The sequence below is a fragment of the Gorilla gorilla genome, chromosome 17, assembly GCF_029281585.2.
Source record: "Gorilla gorilla gorilla isolate KB3781 chromosome 17, NHGRI_mGorGor1-v2.1_pri, whole genome shotgun sequence".
In the NCBI taxonomy this organism is placed as follows: Eukaryota; Metazoa; Chordata; class Mammalia; order Primates; family Hominidae; genus Gorilla; species Gorilla gorilla.
Genome location: NC_073241.2, coordinates 46558142 through 46579342, shown reverse-complemented (window position 1 = coordinate 46579342; position 21201 = coordinate 46558142). Strand labels below are relative to the sequence as shown.

Sequence of the window (21201 nt, the reverse complement as noted above, 5' to 3'; positions counted from 1 at the left end):
AGCATCAGTGTGGTAGTGAGCAGGGGTGGACTTCGGGAGAAAGAGCAGCGTTTGCCGCGGGGCTTGCACTCCCAGCAGCTCACCTGTCTCTGTCCTGACCCTCCCTACTGGGCACGCAGGGTCTCTGTAGCACTTGGCCGAGGCCTAGATACCCAGGGTTTCCCACTGGAAAGTCTCACCTGGGGCTCATGCTTCTCACCTGTACCTGTTAACTCCCACAAGGCACTCCTTACAGAACACCTCATGGAATTATTTAACCTCAGTTATTAAGAGCTAATAGGGACCCATAGTGTTATTTTCTCCAAGTAGCAAATAGGCTCTGATTTTAAGCAGGCCCATTACAGGGAGACAATATGGTGTGTGAAATGGCAGTGGTGTCAGGGGGCTAATTACTGGTGAGCTTGTCAAGCCACAGAACTGGCCTTCTAATCATTCCTTGGCTTATTGCAGCTGACATCATGGGGCTTTCCCACAGTGCATATGGGAAAATGAAGGAGGCAATCGCAAGTTTTAGTTAAAGTGCTTAAGTTACTACTTTTTGTAGCTAGCAGGACTATAAGTTTAAGCAAGTGCACCGAAAAGATAGAAGCGGAATCAATTCACTCCTAACTGACTTACCCAGTTTGAAAGGCAAATTCGTGGGAGTGAAGTTATTCTACTGGTACTGTTTCCTTTACAGAGTTATCCTTCAGATGTGTTCAGAAGGATGGGGTAGGACACAGTGAATATTTGCAAAAGCTCTAGTACTGGCCTTTAAAGCTGTTATTCTTTTCAATCAATCCTCATCAAACCCTGCCTTGGTGCAAAAACCAGATGCAGACTATTGGGAGATCTATATACACAGGATAGACCCTGAACCACCAACAAGTACAGCCTGGGTTCATGTGGACTCAGGACCATTCTACCGTTTCTGTTTCCCTGCTTCTTTGCTGCTGTTCACAGCCGGATCAGCTGAGCTACAGTTTGCACAGCTGCAACTGATTGGACTCCCAGTTGCCTTTTCCAGAACATGCAATTGGTGCCATAATCTACAAAAGAGATATTAACCCCACAACTGAGGAGATTAGGAGCAAAGAATGATAAGAATGAGGACAAGGTCAATCCAAGATGGATGGCGTTGAAGGCCTGTGGACACATCGCTCAGATAACTGAAGTTTTTACAGTAATTGGAAAGATTTGTGCATGTGGGGGAGGCTTCAGTCTAAAAGGGGAAATGAGTAAATGTTACAGTGGCTTGTTAGTAGTTAGAAGAATGAGGATGTGCAAATTGCTGTTTGGGATCAAATTAAGGCATATGGTATGAGATAGAAGTATGCTCAGTGGAGGCAGAAGCAATAAGCGGCACATTGATGAATTATGCCTTTGCTTATACTTCTATTTTCAGAATTTGCTTTAGGTCTTCCACTTGATTGTATCTTCAGTAATCATAAGTATTTGGTGGTCCTTCTTCTGATATGAAGTGTGACACTTGTGTGATAGAAAGAAACATGTTTATGACACAGAGCACCCAGGAGAGCCTGGCGCACTGCAGATGTTCAGTGGGTGTCCACGGTGGGACTGCTGTGCAGAGTACTCACATTTGAACATATGGGAAATCCAAAAACAAAAGGTTTTGAGGATGATTTACCATGTTGGATTACATAGGAAAACAGGCAGCCAAGTGGGGACGCTGTCAGGATTCCGCCCTATTCTGAAACACCCACATTTCCTCACAGCATCGTCAGAGGATGTGCCCTGGGAAGCCGACTTGATCAACCAGTTCTGTTCCAATGCTTCTGGAGGTGCGGTGTTAACATCAGAAACAATTTCTTAGGAAAGAATTTTATCTAAGCACCACAAGTTTCTTAATCCCCTTTTTTAAAAAAACAATTTTGATTTGAAATTAATTCCAGGGGAGACAGATATGGGTGTTCTGTTCAGTCATATAATCCTATGAAGACTTTCCATGGAAGCAAAGCAAAACAACGTATGATTTTCTAAGACAGTTTAGGGTTTTCTGCTATGCAGCTGAAATCTAGAAGAGTCGTTTTTGGAAAGAATCACTACAAACTACATGCCGTTTTGAATAGTCCATTGTTTCTCAAACACAGCCATAGGTTGTGCATGAGTAGATGGATGTATAGCCCCAGAAGGGATGGAAATACAATCCCAGAAGGGACGACGGTACAACCCCACAAGGATGGAGATGCACCCCCAAATGGGAGGCTCTGGATAACACGTACAGTTCCTATTAATGTTCATGACAAAACCTAAGCACTAGGCTGAAAATCAGCTTTGGTTTGCTCATCATCTTGGGTTGAAAGCCTCCTGTTGCACACATTCAGCTTGACTGCCACAGCATACTAATAGGTTTAAAAGAATTAGCTGATTACGTGGTTTTTTTTTTTTTTAGATGGAGTCTCACTCTGTCATGCAATGGTGTGATCTTGGCTCACTGAGACCTCCACCTCCCAGGTTCAAGAGATTCTCCTGCCTCAGCCTCCCCGAGTAGCTGGGATTATAGGCACGTGCCACCACGCCTGGCTAATTTTTGTATTTTTTAGTAGAGATGGGGTTTCGCCATGTTGGCCAGGCTGGTCTCGAACTCCTGACCTCAAGGTGATTTGCCTGCCTCTGCTTCCCAAAGTGCTGGTTTTACAGGTGTGAGCCACCACGCCCAGTAAGGTTTTAAAATTCCGCAGACAACACTGCAGATGTAGTTTCTCTTTCTTTTAGATGAAGGCTTCACAATGCTTTGAAGTAACTTGTCCTACAAAATATGGGTTGGGAAATACCAGCCTTTGGTACTCTTGTCCAAGGCAGTGTAACCATATGAATGGAAGAAGCTCAACTGCTTATTTCTAGGATCTCATTCCTGCCACATTCCCTCAAACAGAGAGTTCCAGAAGAACATGGGTCAGAAAAGAGAGAACTGGTGAGCACGGCTATTTTTACTTTTCCCAAAGTTTCCCCTAGAGCTGTTGGAATGGGTGAGAAATGGACAAATGCCTTTGAGCTCTCTCTGGAAAAGAGTAAGAAAAAGGGAAGGCAAAGGAAAAGTCAAGGAAGAGGTTGGAGAAGGGAAAGGCATAGGCTGCAACGAATGTCACCAGCTAACTCAGTAGCACTATTCCTACTAGAGCTTGCACAGTGCTGCACTGAGATGTACAGGTGTACGAGAAAGCATTATCCTTTGTTTCATTGCTTTGACACAGCTCACAATGCAAGGTTTCTTAATCCTCTTTTAGCGTAGGTTTGTCAATATCACTTTCTCTCTGAATGGATAACGATGATGATGATTTGCCATGACTCTTCACAATTCCACCCAGCACTTCACTTTTCCTATTTTCAAAAGCACTTTCCCTTTCTGAAAACACAGATGGTTTACACTATTATATTAGATCGTGGCTGTGACAGAAACCTTTTTTTCTTACCATAATTGCTTGGGGAGTTTTTCTGGCTGGAACACAGGTACAACTGAAAGCATGCCCTTGAGAGCTGAGCTTTTGTTAGAGTAAGGACTACAAAGGCATGGATTTATATTTTTAAAGACACCATGAGCTGGTTTTATGTAGCTTTATTCCTTTGTCCTAAACTCCCTCCACTTCAAAAACCACCTGCAACTGTGGTTTGCAAATTAACTGCCTCTGACATCTGAAGAGGGGGAAAAAGCCCTACAAAAATCTACAAAACCTCACTTGCTACCAGTATGAGGGTAAAGGAAAGCAAGGGAAAGAATATTTTTTAAAAATTTAGTATTGATTTTTAAAAAGAATTCCTTACTAGAAGATGTTATATACTTAGATAAATAACAATAGCATAGCAGCACCTTTCTGGAGATCATCTCCAATGATCCTGCCCAATCACTGAATCCAAAAGATTTCATTTAGTCAAGAAAACTAATATAAAAAAGGTGAAACCTGAAGGATGTGCTGACATGAGATGTACTATTGCTTCCAGTAGGACCAAACCAATGAAACACTAGCTATTTCTTTATTAAAAATAGTTTCTTGGCTGGATATGGTGGCTCATTCCTGTAATCCCAGCATTTTGGGAGGCTAAGGTGGGAGGAGTGCTTGAGACCAGCCTGGGCAATATAGTGAGACCTTGTCTCTAGAAAAAATTTTAAAAATTATCTGGGCATGGTGGCTTGTGCCTGTGGTCCTAGCTACTCAGGGGGCTGAAGTGGGAGGATTGCCTGAGCCCAGGAGGTTGAGGCTGCAGTGAGCTGTGATTGCACCACTGCACTCCAGCCTGGGTGACAGAGTGAGACCCTGTCTCAATTTTTTTTTCTTTTATTATAAAAGTGAAACATGCACACCTCAGAACATTTGAAAACTAAAGTATAAGGAGAAAAACAAAACCATTTTGGTTCCAATATCAAAGATAATCACTTTAACATTCTAGTGCATTTCCTTCTAGTATTTTTTTTTTCTGAGCAAAAATTCTTGACACATTCTGAGTTATGTGTGTATGTACAAAAACACACTATTTTGGATACTGTTCCCATGTCCTGTGGATTTCTAGTTTAATATAATACCAAAGTCCTCTCCTTTCCCATATTATTATAAACTTTTTTAAAACATTTGTGGCTGGGTGCAATAGCTCATGCCTTTAATCCCAGCACTTTGGGAGGCGGAGGTGGGCAGATTGCTTGAGGCCAGGAGTTCAAGACCAGCCTGGGCAACATAGCGAGGTGCCGTCACTATAAAAATTTAAAATTTTTTTTAGAGAGTGGGTTGTTTCTTATGGCTTGGAGCGGTGCAAAGAGTGTGAGTTTGCCTTTTTTTTTTTTTTTTTTTTTTTTTTTTTTTTAGTGGAAATTCAAAACAAGGAAGACACCTCCATCCCAGCAGCTTTATACTATCTTGTAAGCCTTTTGGAATATGCTGCATTTCAAAAGAAAACTAGAAAAAAATAGAAAGAATATATGTTGATGCAAATCCTCTATAGATTTTCTCATAGTTTTATATTCACTCTAGAAATGTGATCAGCAGTCCATGAAATCTCTTTAGTTAGATGTTTATAGACAGAGATTTGAGACCAGGTTAGTACCAAGGTTCTATTAGCACCACTTAGTTATCACAGATAAGAGAGGGAAAAGGAAAGAAGGGTGGGTAGGAATTTCACCTACATGGGGCTTTGGACAAGAAAGTGCAGAGAAAGAACACGAAGTGGATGAACAGCCTGAGAAAGAAAAGGAAGGCTTTCTCTGCAGAAGTTAGCACTTACCAGTCTCTTGGATTCTTGCTATCACCCATTTCTAGAGGTTCTTTTTTTTTCCAAGTAAGAAGTTATTGAAACTTTGTCCCTCAAAATGGTTTGGGGTGACATGTGACCACCCCACTGTCTCTGAAATGAAGTGGTTTATTTTCAGGTGACTGAAAAAACAGTAAAGAATTTTATGCTTCTGTGGAGACATCAGAGTCATCCCAGAAAGCTACAGCGTTCACTGGAGCAGCAAATTTCCAGAGGAAATCTTATGTTCTCACCTCTCAATTAACAGATATTCATGGGGCAAATTCTATGTACAAGAACTATAGATTTTGTGTTTAGATGGCTAATTGCTGAACCACTGCAAAGCTACAAAGTGACTGGTATTTAAAGTCTTTAACTCCTTGTAGGGTCACAAGGTAGTAGCTGAGATCTTATATTAGAGTGGTAGGAACTTCAAGATTGCTACGTGCCAAAGTCAAGTGCTTGCATCCTATTTATTTAACTAATTTAGAAAGTGTTATGGGCTTTTGGATTGTGAGTTTCTCGTTCTCTTTTTCTGAGAACGAGAACAGCTCTTCATGTTTCAGGTTACCAATTTTTAAATAAAAAGAAAGTTGCTTTAATTTGTGTCAGTTTAACCTGGATTTATGTCAACATTCTTTTTATTTAAAGGGATATAGCAAATGCACTATTAATAAAACCAGAAAAGGCCTGGTGCAGCGGCTCATGCCTATAATCCCAGCACTTTGGGAGGCTGAGGTGGGCGGATCACGAGGTCAGGAGCTCGAGACCAGCCTGGCCAAGATGGTGAAACCCCTTCTCTATTAAAAATACAAAAATTAGCCAGGAGTGGTCTTATACCAATAAGAGGCACTGTGTACTGGGTACAGTGGCTCAGTGTAATTTTGACTGGTCTCCCCTTTGTGGCTGTCCATGTGAAAGTTGGGTCATGTTTGATGGGGGCATTTCTAGGATGCGTGAAAGAAATATTTTTTGTATTCAACAAGCAGATGATGTTATGTGATGGAGATGAAACAGTGCCTGCCCAACTATCCGCCTCTAAGGAAACTGCCTTGCCCAAAACCCCCATTGACAGAATTGTGGCCATTTGTGTCACTGGAATCTCAGAAGGAGGGGGATGAAAAAGTAGCCACAGAAATAATGACTGAAAATGGCCGGGCGCGGTGGCTCACGCCTGTAATCCCAGCACTTTGGGGGGTCGAGGTGGGTGGATCGCCTGAGGTCAGGAGTTTGAGACCAGCCTGGCCAACATGGTGAAACCCTGTCTCTAGTAAAAATACAAAAATTAGCTGGGTGTGGTGGCAGGTGCCTGTAATCCCAGCTATTCAGGAGGCTGAGGCAGGAGAATCGCTTGAACCCGGGAGGTGGAGGCTGCAGTGAGCCGAGATTGCGCCACTCCACTCCAGCCTGGGGGACGAGAGTGAGACTTTGTCTGAAAAAAAAAAAAAAATAGAAATAATGGCTGAAAATTTCTCAAATTTGGCAATTTGGGAAAAAAAATACAAGCAAATCCAATAGACTTTCCTTCTCTAAAAGTTTCTAAATTATATTTGACATTTGAAGCAAAAAGTATAACATTGTGTGATGTAACTCTTCATGTATGTGTAGGAAATATTTAAGATAATTTTAAGTCAGAGAGGGCAAAGAGACTTGAAGGGAGGTAAGGTTTCTATACTTCATCCAACTGGCAAAATGTGGATACTAGGAGATCTTTGTGGTGATGGAATGGTTCTACATGTTGATTATAGTGGTGGATACAGAAATCTACACGTGATAAAATTATGGACTATTTGGCCAGGTGCGGTGGCTCACACCTGTAATCCCAGCACTTTGGGAGGCCGGGGTGGGCGGATCACGAGGTCAGGAGATCAAGACCATCCTGGCTAATACAGCGAAACCCTGTCTCTACTAAAAATACAAAAAATTAGCCGGTTGTGGTGGCTGGCACCTGTAGTCCCAGCTACTAGGAGGCTGAGGCAGGAGAATGGCATGAACCCGGGAGGCAGAGCTTGCAGTGAGCTGAGAGCGCGCCACTGCACTCCAGCCTGGGTGACAGAGCAAGACTCTGTCTCAAAAAAAAAAAAAAAGAAAAAAAGAAAGAACTATTCATACACATTGTAACAATGTCAATGTCTTGGTTTTGATATTGTTGAGATGTAACTGTTGGGGAAACTATGTGAGGGGTACAGGGACCTCTATGTATTATCTTTGTAATTTCCTATAAATCTATAATTGTTTCTAATTAACAAGATAAAAATAAAAGATAATTCAAAGAAGTTTCCTGAAAATGATAAAAGCAAACATCAAAGTATCATTGTGATTCTCTGGCCATAATCAACATTTTAGAAAAGAGAAAGGTTTTCAGAAGCAACATAGTGGATGAGATGGACTCACCAATTTTCCTAAATTTTAAAATTTCATTATGGGACAAATATGTAATGGAATAAGAAAGTTAGGTGAAAAAGACATTTAAGGTTGGATTTGAAGAGAGACAGGATGGCAGTCTTATCCAGAAATTCAGGATGAAGTTCCGTCTTGATTAGATCTGATACTTCTTGTCAGACATACATCTCTACAGCATGAAACTGGTTAATCAATGTCAAGTGTAATAATATTATGTACCCCTCTGAAACCACAGAATATTCTAGGGATAAAAGCTAATTAAACTCTGACAGTTTGTCATATATTAGAGATAACTTAGACTAGTTATCTTCTTCCATAAGTTTAATTAGAAGTTATAGAATTAGAATTAGTATTCCCAGTAATATTGATAATTGGAAGAAAAAGGTAAAACAAAAGAACAATTCTCTTGTATGTTGGTGGAAATTGCATGTCAGTAGGACACCAGCAGATGGCAAAGAAAGCTTTCAAAATGTTGATAGTTACACGATCATTGATTTGTCATTAAAATAAATGTGAGACTGTTTCAAATGCCATTATAGTAAAATCATGGTACTATTCATTTTGGTCTTCTCTATTTTTAATCAAGGACACTTGGCAGCAGGAAAGGTTTGCCCTGAAAACTTGACAGAAAGTCAGTGGCAGTAGGTATAGACAGAAATGCAAAACTTCAGGTCTTGGATTTACCACCTAGAGCCGAATAATGTTGCTCTTAAAGTGGCTTTGCAGCATTGTCCAACTGCCAGTATTAATTACATGGACAATTTCCAACCGCTATTATTTTGCTATATTTGTTAACATTTAATATGAACTCGATCAGACAACTCTGGATTATGAAGGCTTTTTTAAATGGCAGTTTCTTCCATCATAAAAGTGCCTATGGGCCAGGCACAGTGGCTTAAACCTATAATCCTAGCACTTCGGGAGGCTGAGGCAGGAGGACTGGTTTAGCTCAGGAGTTTGAGATCAGCCTGGGCAACATACTAAGATCTTGTCTCTCCAAAAAAAAAAAAAAAAAAAATTAGCTGGGCCTGGTATAATCTCAGCTACACTGGGGGCTGAGTTGAGAGGATTACTGGATTGCTTGAGCACAGGATGTTGAGGCTACAGTGAGCTGGGATTGCACCACTGTACTCTAGCCTGAGTGGCAGAGTGAGACCCTGCCTCCAGAAAAAAAAACGTGTCTGTGGAGGTATCATAAAGACAAAAGTGAATGATAAAGATTCACATTGAGAGAGCCTGTTTTTCTAGTTTGTGTTTTCTGATTGACCTTTGTAACTGAGTTGCTATTGTTCACATCTTTGCTCTACAGTTCAAGCAAGAGACCAGTCAGATCAGAATTACATTAGTTTAGTATTTTTTTACTTAACCCAAGGGCACAGACATCTGACCACTTCATCAGCCTCAGAACAGAATTTGCCACCTGCTTAATTTACGCATGAGTTGGCAAAAATTATTTTCTCCATTTAGTGCTGTCTGACAACACCATGACTAGATCAGGGGATTGGATATTTGATCTTCCAAATCCGCATAATGTGAAAACGACTAAGTGTAACAGGAAATTTTAAACCCAGAGAGTATTTTCTTTTCATAGGCTTTTAAAAAAAATTACTTAATTTCAGTCTAGTTTTTTTCATCTTTTTCTTTAAACAGATATTTCACAGACAAACCAACATGAGAGGCCATGTCAATAATATGTGAACAAATGTTTCTTTAAAAAAGAGAATTTTTTAGAAACTGATATAGAAAATACAGATTTCAAATATGGCAGGAAGCTAAATGCATATTTGTGAGAGGAAAGAATGAAAGAAAAAAGCTCCTAGGCCTTTTATTCCAGAAATGGATTTGCATTAAATTATTTCAGATTATACCATAGTTTCCAAGGCATTTATTGGTGATTACAGAGAGAATTTCACTTACTAGCTGTCTGGCCTGGTCAAGTTGTGTAACCCCTCTAAGTCTTACATTTTTTTTTCTCTGCTTGATTTAAATGATAATATCATGTGCAAGTCATAGAGTATTCATTACGGTTACATTAGACAATGTATGCAGCTGTTTGTATGCTTGTCAAATAATAAGTGCTTAAAGGTTAGCTATTATCATTATTATTAAACTAAGCCAGATTGAGAGATTTAAAATCAAAGCGAAAGTAGGGCATTCTAATTTGTAATTTGCATAATGCTTCCTTGTGAATGATCTCATGTGAACCTTACAACAGCCTTTAAGGCCAGTGTGCCAGAAAACCCTGGAAGCCCCTTCACTGTTCACCATGCAATAACCCCGAATGTGGGCAAAGGTGGACTTGCTTGTTGGCTGTCTGTGAGGCATAGCCCCTCAAGGTTGGCACTCCGTTCCCAAGAGGTGATTTATGTACTTCAAAACAACTGCAGGAGATGGAAGCACATGGTATTCTTCAGATTTTAAATCTTGCTCTGTGTCTGATAGGACTTTTGCATTTTTATGACTTCCTAATATTATAGAGGAATCCTACCTCGAGTGCCCCACAGAAGAAAGGAGAAGTTATAACCAAAAGTCTCCTGCAAATCATCACTGTCAGTTTCCTTCAATGTAACAGCAGACAAGGATAAGTTGCCTCACAAAAGGAGTAGGTTGTGTCATAAATCTTGCTCTTTTTTTCTTTCGTCTGAGCCTGCAAGGGTGGAAGTACGCGATGTCTCCAGTTCCACTTGGAGAGATTCAAAGAAGGAAAACTCATTAGCAGAGGGACAAGGAACCAGTCCAGGCAATATCTGAATATTTATTATTTGATTTTATCTTGAATAGAAAAGAAAGGTGCTTTGTTCAGAAAGCTTCTGATTGATATCTGTCCCTTTGACTTCTGAACCTTTGCCTCCCTGCTTTATAACAAGGATCTATTAATTAACTTGGTGCTTGGCAGAAAGAACTGAGCTTTCCCCGAACTCTAAGAATTCTCCAAAAATGGTCATTAATGCTGGGAAGAGGATCAGCATTGTAATCTCATTTTATACATGAAGAAACTGAAGTTCAGATTAACTTCATACTCAAGCAATAAATAATTTGTAGAGCCGGGCACCGAAGGAACAAAGGGCTGTTTACTGAGAGACCTGAGCTTCTTATTCTGACTTTGCCTCCTGCTGGAGGTTCACCACTTTGGGCCTTAGTTTCCTTACCTTTGAATGGGTTTAATGAATTAGATAGGTGCAGCAGACTTTCTCTGTAAAGGGCCACATCATAAATATATTTGGCTTTGTGGGCCAAAACACTCCTGCAGAGACTACTCTGCAGGAACTATTCAACTCTGCTTTTAAAAGAGGGAACTATTCGCTGCAACTTCTGTTTACAGATAGCAGGTAAACAAATGGGTGTGAGTCATGTCTGATGACAGTTAATTTACAAAAACAGGCAGCAGGTTGGACTTGGTCCATAGGGTATGTTTGCAGACCACTAGACTGGATGATGTAGAAGTTTTTTTTTAACTGCTAATATTTGATGACTCAGCTTGTTTTAATAGCAATGCTATTTCCCTAGGAAAGTCACCTTGATTATTCAATCGTCTGTGGCTTGTGCAGTTTGTGGAGTACTTAAAGATTTTTCTGCAGCTTTTCCTTTCTTCTTCCATTTTTGAATGCCTGCTGTGTGTATTGCAATTACAAATTATTATCTTAATGTCATTCTGCTTAGAGTTTAGGGTTTGTGTGTGGGGGGAGTGGGGAGCAAGGTGTGTGGGATTGGAGTGTGGAGTGCATGAAGGTGGGTGAGGTGTGGTCTCCTGGGTAGGATGACTGACTTGGAATGAAGACCCAAACCCTTAGGAGAACTTTCTGAATGTTAGTTCTGACCTCAGATGATCAACAGATTAGCTGCTTTTGCTATATTAAGCAAGGCTTGAGCAAGTGTCTCAGAGCTGCCAGGAATGGGGGAGGGTGTAAGGTAGGAAGATGGAAGAACGTGTCTCAACTTAGAGGAAAATATGATTTCTCCTGTTACAAAAATCAAACTGTAAATACTTCTGTAACTGTGGTCCCAAGCTACATCCAAGAGGGTAAGCACTGCTTTCCCATGGGGGACACTGTACCCTAGGTTCTTACTGCCCTTCCTGAACTATGTGAAGGAGAGGAGAACAGTTCAACTCCATCATTGTTTAATAAATTCCTCTAATAAGAGAATTAGAGTATTGGTGGGGCGTAGTGGCTCACACCTGTAATCCTAGCACTTTGGGATGTTGAGGTGGGAGGATCACTTGAACTCTGGAGTTTGAGACCAGCCTGAGCAACATAGCAAGTCTTCGTCTCTACAAATTGTTTTTTAAAAATTAGCCGGGCACAGTGGCATGTGCCTGTGGTCCCAGCTACTCTAGAGGTTGAGGTGAGAGAATCACTTGGGTCTGGGAGGTTAAGGCTGCAGTGAGCCATAATCACAAAACTGCACTGCAGCCTGGGCAACAGAGCAAAATATAGCACACAGGCCACACTTTAAGAGTAACAGTGTGGCAAATGAACCTATTTACTCTTTATAAAACTTGTATTATTGCTACACAAAGCTTCTTTGGAATTTCAAAGTGAAGAATTTTCTTAAGAGACCAGAGAATCTGTTGGGTGTGGTGGCTCATGCCTGTAATCTCAGAACTTTGGGAGGCCAAGGCGGGTGGATCACTGGAGCCCAGGAGTTTGAGACCAGCCTGGCCAACATGGTGAAACCCCATCTCTACCAAAAATACAAAAAATTATCCGGGTGTGGTGGCATGTGCCTGTAATCCCAGCTACTCAGGAGGCTGAGGTGGGAGGATCACTTGAGGCGGAGGTTGCAGTGAGCCATGATTGCACCATTGCACTCCAGCCTGGGTGACAGAGCAAGATCCCATCTCAAAAAATGAAAAAAAAATTAGCCAGGCGTGGCGATGTGCACCTGTATTCCCAGCTACCTGAGTTCAGGAGGCTGAGGTGGAGGATCGCAGTCCAGGAGCTGGAGGCTGCAGTAAGTTATAATCATACCACTGCACTCCAGCCTAGGTGACACAGGGAAACTCTGTCTCAAAAAAAAAAAAAAAACCAAACAAACAGAAAAACCCACCAGAGAATATATATCATGATAGCTTGCCTACTTCTGTCAAGGAGCATTATTTCTATTCAAATGTTATATTTGGCACTAAAATCATAAAAAGTCTCAAATACTTATTTTTAATACCTCCCTATCTCTTTACCATCTGCCTCTCCCCACCTACTACTTTCTGGGAAACCACTGCAAATGATTTACTTTGTGTCCTTTTTGAAGTTTTTTTCTGTACATTTACGAGTGTGTGCCTGTATTTGGCCCGATGTGTGATTATTAGACAATAATTAGATCACCACATATTATTATTAGACAATGTTTCTGCCTATTTAGACTATTGGTATCACCAGATACAAGTCTGCCTAGCTACAATGTGATAATGCCTTTTGATAGGTCCTAGGAAATATTCAGCACAGGAAGTAAAACAAAAACTTCCCCTTAAACACACAGAATTGCATTGGTGTATTCCTTCAGAGGCAGGTTTAATCCAATCCTCTGAACTGGAGGTCTGGGTGTATTTCCAGCATCAAGTTCTACTGTTACCTAAAATATTTTAGATGATTGAGGCAACGGTTCTTGTTTTTTCAGTCATGATATTAACTGAATCATGTTTGCATTCTACTTTCCTACCCTAATATTCCTACTGTAATATTAACTGCTCTAATATTTCCTCTTCTAATATTAATCTAATAGTCCCAGGCACTGTGGTTTATATGAAAACTTGTTGAGTCTATTGGATGGAGAGAAATCTGGGTGCTTGAAGTAGATTATAGGCTGAAAGAACCAAAGATTCTACCATAGTTAGACAAGCCAAGAAGTCAATAAGCCCAAGGGAGCATAACTTTAAGTTCCGTAACTTCATCCTTAATTTGTCCTGATTTGCTGAGATATCTCCATTCATCCTTGCTCACCCACTAATAGCTAGAGGATCCCTGCGGCCACCTAGAGCTGAGCCCATCTTCATAATTCTCTCTTGTGGCATCGCACTCTTGTCTGTGATTTCATTTTACGAATACGAATAAAGAACAAGGCTGGAAGAGAAAGATTTAATAGCATATTTTGCTGAAAATGTGAGCAATTAAAATGGGCTGACCCGAATGTCAAAGATTTAGAATGTGGATTGCTGTGGAGAGAAGTTCTACCTAATAAGTGCAGTTGACAAAATGAGGAATTTTTTCAGGAAAAAGGGTAAGTTTAGGAAAAACAAAATCTGTTGTGAGTATCTGAAAATAATGAGGAAGGGAAGAGAGAAAAGGACAAATCTACATCAAGTCCTACTAAACCGAGATGTGCATCTGACCCGTGCATGTGGGGAAATCAATAAAATTAGAGCAAAGTCGTTTCTCAATTTTCATAGATGAGTGTATTCTTTCAAAAATTATTAGGTCCTGTAAGAAAATCAATTTTCTGCATTTTTCTACAGGAAATTTTACTTGATTCAATGTAAAAAGGAAACCACAGGAAGAAAATGAATATGACAGTATTGAGATCATGTGAGAAAAAGAGAAGGAAATGCGTGTGTGGGGTGTGTGTGTGTGTGAGAGAGAGAGAGATAAATAGCACACAGGAGTAGTAGGAGGGGCAGAATGAAGGGCATAGACCCTTATCATATCATAAAATAAAGAATTTTTAAAGAACAAATCCATGTCATAGAGAAACTGTGAAAGGTAATATTGGAAAAATATCCTATGTGCTTACTTAGTTAGAATCTACTATAATGGTTTAATACTTAAACTGTTTATTTTTCCACACCTGTAAAGATGATACATTATGTTTAGTTTAATGATTCTGGGTGAAGTACAGCTGCCCTGTGCAAACACTCGGCATTTTATGCATCACCAACCCCAGGGGCAAGTCACACCTTTCTGCCCTTAAATCCTTGCAGGTGCAGCCAAGCCTGGAGCCTTCCCCAAGAGAGTTGAAGGTGGAGGTGGCTTCATACTTAGGATAAGATTCATAGAGCCCAAGAAGGAGCAAATGCGATCCCCTCTGTGCAGCTTGATTCCCTTTTCCACGTTTTGGGTGTTTTCCCACATAGCATTTCTGGTTAAAGCCCTTTAGATTCAACTTACATTAAAAATGGAACAACATGAGACACCCTCCCGGGGCTCATTCATCTCCTGCCCTGATAGGCTTGTTGGATTTTAGAAAAATACTACAAACACGACAAATAGTTCTGTAGTATAAGTATTTCTCATGCAATATTTGGGATATACCTATCCAGCAGAATTATTCACTCTTTACCTGAAATTGAAATTTAACTGGACGACCTGGATTTTATTTGGCAACTCTATTGCTTGAGCTCTGGGAGCCTCCAGAGTATCTGAGAAGTGTCTTAGGAGGGCAGACCCCATGTGTGTTTGGAGTGAAGAGCATGGGACAGGCGCTGATGCAGGAAGTGTAAGTAAAACGACAAAAACATGCAAATCTGACAGGTGAGCAGAGAAAAACCATTCCAAGTCTCTTGCTACTTTATCTGCAACACCGTTTCCTGAGGGGGAAGGAGTGAGCCAGCAGCCCTTTCCTTCCCGACTGTTCTCTTGAGAGCACCCCTTGTGACTTCTGGGCCAGGATCTGCATTTTACATATTTAAGGAGCGATTTCAGCTGGCAGGCAATGAGTTCATCATACAGAAGAATGGACCAGACACTGGGAACGGGTTGTGTGTTGGGTGGGGGTGGTGAAAATGGGACACACCAAAAGACATAGTGATAAGCTACAGGGACAGGGCAGACCTTCCAAATCACACTTACTGCATGAATGCAAACACATACAAACATGCTCATGGTTGATTTTTCAAAAATATATATATATTTTTCTCTTCATAAATAACTCTCATTTAATTTATTAACCTGTGGTTGTTCTTGGAGAATTTCCTAGTGAGCAAGAATATACGGACATCCACCATCTCTGGTCTGGAGGTAGCCAGCCAGGGTCTGAGCTGCTGGGCTCCCTGCTGAGCTGCTTGGCCAACGCAAGGTCTGGAAGCATCTCTTCTCCTAACACTGAGATTTCAGTCTGCGGTGGTCAAGAATGAACTCCTCTTGTTTAACCCATATATTTATTTTAAATAAAATTATCACCTCAATTCCATATATCTAGTTAGAAGGATTTTAACTTGGATTTGAGGACCTTTTAACTCTTAAGCCTGCAAAAGTTCTAGACTGAATGATAATTACTGACATTTGATGCACCTAGCACTAAAATGGAATGATACAATATTCTGACACAGGCTTTTCTTTCCAATTTATTCATCATTATTTATCTTGACTCTAAGTTTGATGATCTTCTTGTAGAATACTCTATATTGAAGTTATGCTGAGTTCAATCATAAAGTTAAGCCTAGTTAGACAGTGGGATTTTCTTTTTGGAACTCAAATGTTATATATATATATATATGTTTCATATGCACGCATTGTCATATATAGCCCACGGTATATATATGTTTCATATGCACACATTGTCATATATAGCCCACGGCTATATTATTATGCAGGTTCCAGTGTCACAGAAACTCGTTAAGCTTTTCTGTGTCTCCATGCCTAAAATCTACTGACAAAAATACAGTTTAACCACACACACTTAAATACAGTTTAGTGGGAAAAGGAGGTGCTATTTATACAGGATAGATAGAAGTTTTAAAATAGTGAAATAAATCTGCTTTCTGTTAAAATAAAACTCATAAAATGTGCGACCAATATTACTAGGTCATCCATTTCTTCTTATTTTCTCACAGTGATATTTCAGGTCTTTTGGGATAGTCACTTTGTGGCTATCTTGGAATAAAACAGTCATTTCAATTCTGTGATGGGTCATAAGCAGGGTGTCTGGTCATTTAGGGTCACAGCCCTAAAAGGCCGAGCCTAATTATTGGGAGTAGGAGCTGGCGGGGATCAGCTCCTAGGACCTGTGTGGGGATCTTGGAAGTCCCTCCCCTCTGGGCTGTGCTGTCCCTCCCTCATGGTGCTGTAGTTGCAGTTTCCCCTGTGCATGCCAGAGATGGAGATGGGAAAGAGGTGTGGGAGAGTGGCCAGAGGCGGGGATAGAGGCAGATAGGGAAGAAAAACCTTTGGTTTGTAGGACACGGGTGGTATCTTGTTCCTGGCAACTATATGTGTTGACAGCAAGGGCACAGTCTTTGGGGACAGTCGTGCCGTAGCCAGCACAGGGGCCAGGCTGGCTGAGGGCCCGCGCACTCACCCGTGCTGCTCTGGATGGTCCTAACGGTGGTGGTGGTGCGCGGCGGCGAGGACGACCTCAGGGACACGCACTCGTCGTCCTGGGAGCAGCCTTTCTCAATGGCCCGCACATAGCTGTGGCTCCGCATGCGGAAGCAGCCGGGCATGGGCAGGTCCAGCGCTTCCACGGCCTGCGACTCCAGCTCGCTGAACACGGACTCGCACACGGACTCGAACTGCCCGTTCACTTCCATCTCGCTCACCTGCGGGCAGACACAGGCGTTGTGACACTCGCCTCCACCTGGTGGAGGATCAACCTCTCCAAGCATCTGCGAACTTCAATCCCCAGAAGAAAAAGCAGCGTCTGGTTAGATTAAGCTCAAATGCATTTTATCTCCTTTCTGTTACAGGCTATAATTGAATGGCATCCGTTTATAATTCCAAACAATAGATTACTTTTTTTTTTCTTGTATTTTTAGTAGAGACAGGGTTTCACCGTGTTGGCCAGGCTGGTCTCGAACTCCTGACCTCAAGTGATCCACCCGCCTGGGCCTCCCAAAGTGCTGGGATTACAGGCATGAGCTACCACCACCAGCCTTGATTACATTTTAAAGAAAAAAGGGCACCGTTTGTAGAACGCAAGGAAATGTGGGGCTTATTTCAACGCATGACATTCTTATTTATAAAGGCAAACTTGGGGAAGAATTTTATCAGTCCATTGTCAGAGTTCATGTATTTTGGTATAACTTTTTAGCACAAACATTTTAGAAACGAGTATTTTTACAGTGCCTTTTGAAGTGACTAGTTTGTCAAATAATTTCAGTGTTAAGCTTAATTTAGTGCAAGGTATGGAAACATGCCCTATATCTTCTGGCAAGATACTCACGTTTTGCACAAAAATAGACTAAACTCAGATATGTCAAAATCTTGAAAAGCACCGTCAAGATTTTCAAACTATTTACAAGTTTCAGTCTTCTTTATAAAAAGCCCATATGGGCTGACTGTTGTGGCTCGCACCTATTACCCAGCACTTTGGGAGGCTGTGGCAGGAGGATCACTTCAGCCCAGGAGGTCGAGGCTGCAGTAAGCCCTGATTGCACCACTGCATTCCAGCCTGGGCAACAGAGAGAGATCTTGTCTCAACAAACAAACAACAACAACAAAAAACCTGATAAGATTCATAAATTGTTTATTAATGTATTTTTTAAAAATTTGCTACAGAAATATTTGGCGTAATTGGAAAAAAATCTTTGACATGGGGGCCCTTTTTTTGAAGAATAAGTTTTTATTGATTTATATTCCTCCTGTATATAACTTACATTAGGTTTGAGCCCCACTTAAGAAAAAATATTCCTGACTAGATGTTCCAGTCAACTTCTCACTTTTTAGTTGACTTGCTAGAGATTTGGGAGCATTTCTCAATTTTCTGTTACCTTCCAGGACATCTTATCTCTATTTTCCTAATATCAAATTCATGAGGCACCAAGAATTTAACAAATTAAACTACAATTAGGTTTTGAATACTTACTGAAAACTATTACAATTTTTGGCTGTCTCCTCATTTTTTATTATCTGAAGTTGTGCTCCAGTAATGACTAATTTCTTTAAACTTCAGATAAAAGTGACCAATTACCTTAAGGCATATCAACAGAAAGAGACATACACTTTTTAATAAGAATTCTTTACAGTTTAAAAATGCTATTTTCACAGTCTTTATCTAATTTGTTATGTGAAATCCCTGCACATTTTCCAGGCTAATAACTATATGTGTTCATATTAGAAAGTTATATCTCTATATATCCTTGTTTTTAAAGAAATACATGGACATACATTTAGAGGTAAAGGAACGTATCTGCAACTACCAAATGGAGCAAGAGAGAGAAAGAGTGAGCAAGTGAGCCAAAATCTCAACAATCCATACATTTCAATCTGGGTCAAGGATATACAGGAGTCTTTGTGTTACATGTGTGACTCTTTTTTAAGGTTGCAATTATTTCAAAGCCAAAAATAAAGCAAATATATATGTGTGTATGTCTATATACATCTGCAAATGTATGGGTGTATATATATATAGACATATATATAATATATGTATACGTATATAATTTATTCATTTTTTCCCCTTTTAATCAACATGCCAAACTTTACAAAGAGATAGCAAAATATTTCTGTCAAGGTAACAACCATTAAACTCGGATGATTATCTTTCCAGATAGTATATATGTCCCCTCTTCTACTTTGTATAAAACTTGAATCATATAGTAAATATAATTCTGCAACTTGTTGGTTTTTTACTTAACCCTCTAGGTTAAACTTACATTCTTTTCTTTTTTTGAGATAGGTTCTTGCTCTGTCACCCAGGGTGGAGTGCAGTGGCATGAACAAGGCTTACTGTAGCCTCAAGCAATCCTCCCGACTCATTTTCCTGGATAGCTGGGACCACAGGTACGCACCACCACGCCTGGCTTTTTTTTTTTTTTTTTTTTTGGAGAGACAGGGTTTCCCCATGTTTCCCAGGCTGGTCTCTCAAACTCCCGGTCTCAAACCATCCTCCCACCTCCACTTCCCAAAATGCTGGGATTACAGGTGTGAACTACGGCTCCTGGCTAAACTTATATTCTTAACAGAATTCTCCTTCATTCCCTTTTATCCTTTTATTTTCATTATACACAGATACAGAAAACCATACAAAATAAATATAGAACTTAATGAATTATAATAAGGCAAACATCTTGGAACCACTACCCAGATCAAGAAGCAAAACTTTTCTGGACACCCTAGAAGCCCTCCACATGCCCCCATATTCACAATCTCCACTCTCCCTCTAATAGTGCTTAACTAGTACCCTGAGTTTTATTGCGTTCACTTTTGTGCATTTCTTTATGTTTTATTTCACCCAAGCGTGCATCCCTGGGCTCTAGTTAGTCTTACCCATTTTAAAAATCTGATACACTTTAAAATTCACCTTTAGCATACACTTATTTTGACTTATCTATTGAGCATCTAGGTTGTTTGCCCCATAGAGGTTCCCACAGTCTGGGTTTTGCTGATTTCATACTCATGGTGGAGTTCATCATGTTCCTCTGCATTTTGTATTGCCTGAAAATTGGAATCCAGATTCAGAGATTTGATCAGCTTCAGGTTCAATCTTTTTGGCAAGGCTAGAGGCCATGTGTTTATTTCATCAGGAGGCACATTATGTCTAGTTTGTCTCTCTTTTATGTTGTTAGGAGTTATCTATGCTCAATGCCTAGATTTGTTAATCCTTGGGAGCTGCAAAATGCAATATTCCATAATTACTTTTATAACTACTAGTTGGAATATTCTCTTTCACGTTACTTGTTTACTTAATGATTTAGTTCATATAGAAATGGTAGGATAAATGCTTGATTTGTCTTCTTTATTTACTAATTTTCAAGATAAATTTGTTCTCTCATATTCCTTATGTAATCAATTTTTAAAAAATATCACATTAACTCATAGATTTAAAAATATTTGATGGTTTTAAGTCAATTGAAATAATTATCCTTAATGAACTTAAATTTGTCCCATCTTTGGTCAGTGGGAGCCTTTTAGGTTGGTTTGGGGGTCTTTTTGACATGAAAGTAGTAATCTTTGAGAACTTCTTTGATATCTGGTATGACAAGGTATTCTAAACTCAACTTAAACCTTTCCTGCCCAGTCCTGGAATCAGTATGTTTCCAAAAAGCCCTTTCTTTTTTTAGTGGGAAATGGTATTACAAGAACACAATCTGGGTACTAGGGAGATATATTGTCATTGATACTGGGTTAATCATTGTTCTTAGGCCTTTTCAGTGAGAAGAACTAGGATATAAATACTATAGGGTTCTTATGTAACCTCTTCTATATATGTTTATTCTTAGATCTTTATTCCATACTAAGAATCTTGGTTCTCAAGGACATGGGAGATGATGGAATTGGAATATTCTGTAACTATCCATTTACTTTAACCCGTAGTATATGCACAGAAAACATTATCAGTACTACCCCTGCCCACATATGATTAAAGAGCAAACAATTTTATTTTACATGTGGTCCCTCTATTCTTTTCTCATTTTTAAATAGTTGTGCTATATTTACATTGTCAGAGCAAATAAACATATTATGCTCCCCAACCAGTGAACGCTCATTTAGTCTTAGTTCTACAAATAATTGTGTTTAATGTTTGCCGCTACAGGTGGTCCATGACTTACGATTTTTCTGCTTTATGATGATACAAGATTGATATGCATTCAGTAGAAACTGTACTTCGAATTTTGAATTTAGATCTTTTTCTGGGCTATTGATATGTGGTATAGTATTCTCTCAAGATTCTGGGTAGGTGCTCAGCCATGCAATTACAAGGGTAAATAAC

At 40.0% G+C, this 21201-nt stretch overlaps 1 protein-coding gene across 24 annotated transcripts in view; it reads right to left on the bottom strand.

The window, feature by feature from the left end:
* DLGAP1 (DLG associated protein 1) overlaps window positions 1–21201 on the bottom strand; it is a 968998-nt gene that overhangs the window by 213497 nt on the left and 734300 nt on the right. For all 24 annotated transcript variants that reach the window (XM_019014108.4, XM_019014109.4, XM_055368502.2 and 21 more), the window contains one exon: window positions 16849–17089. In XM_019014108.4, the coding sequence (XP_018869653.1) occupies window positions 16849–17089 (241 nt within the window). The remainder of the gene's footprint in view (window positions 1–16848; window positions 17090–21201) is intronic.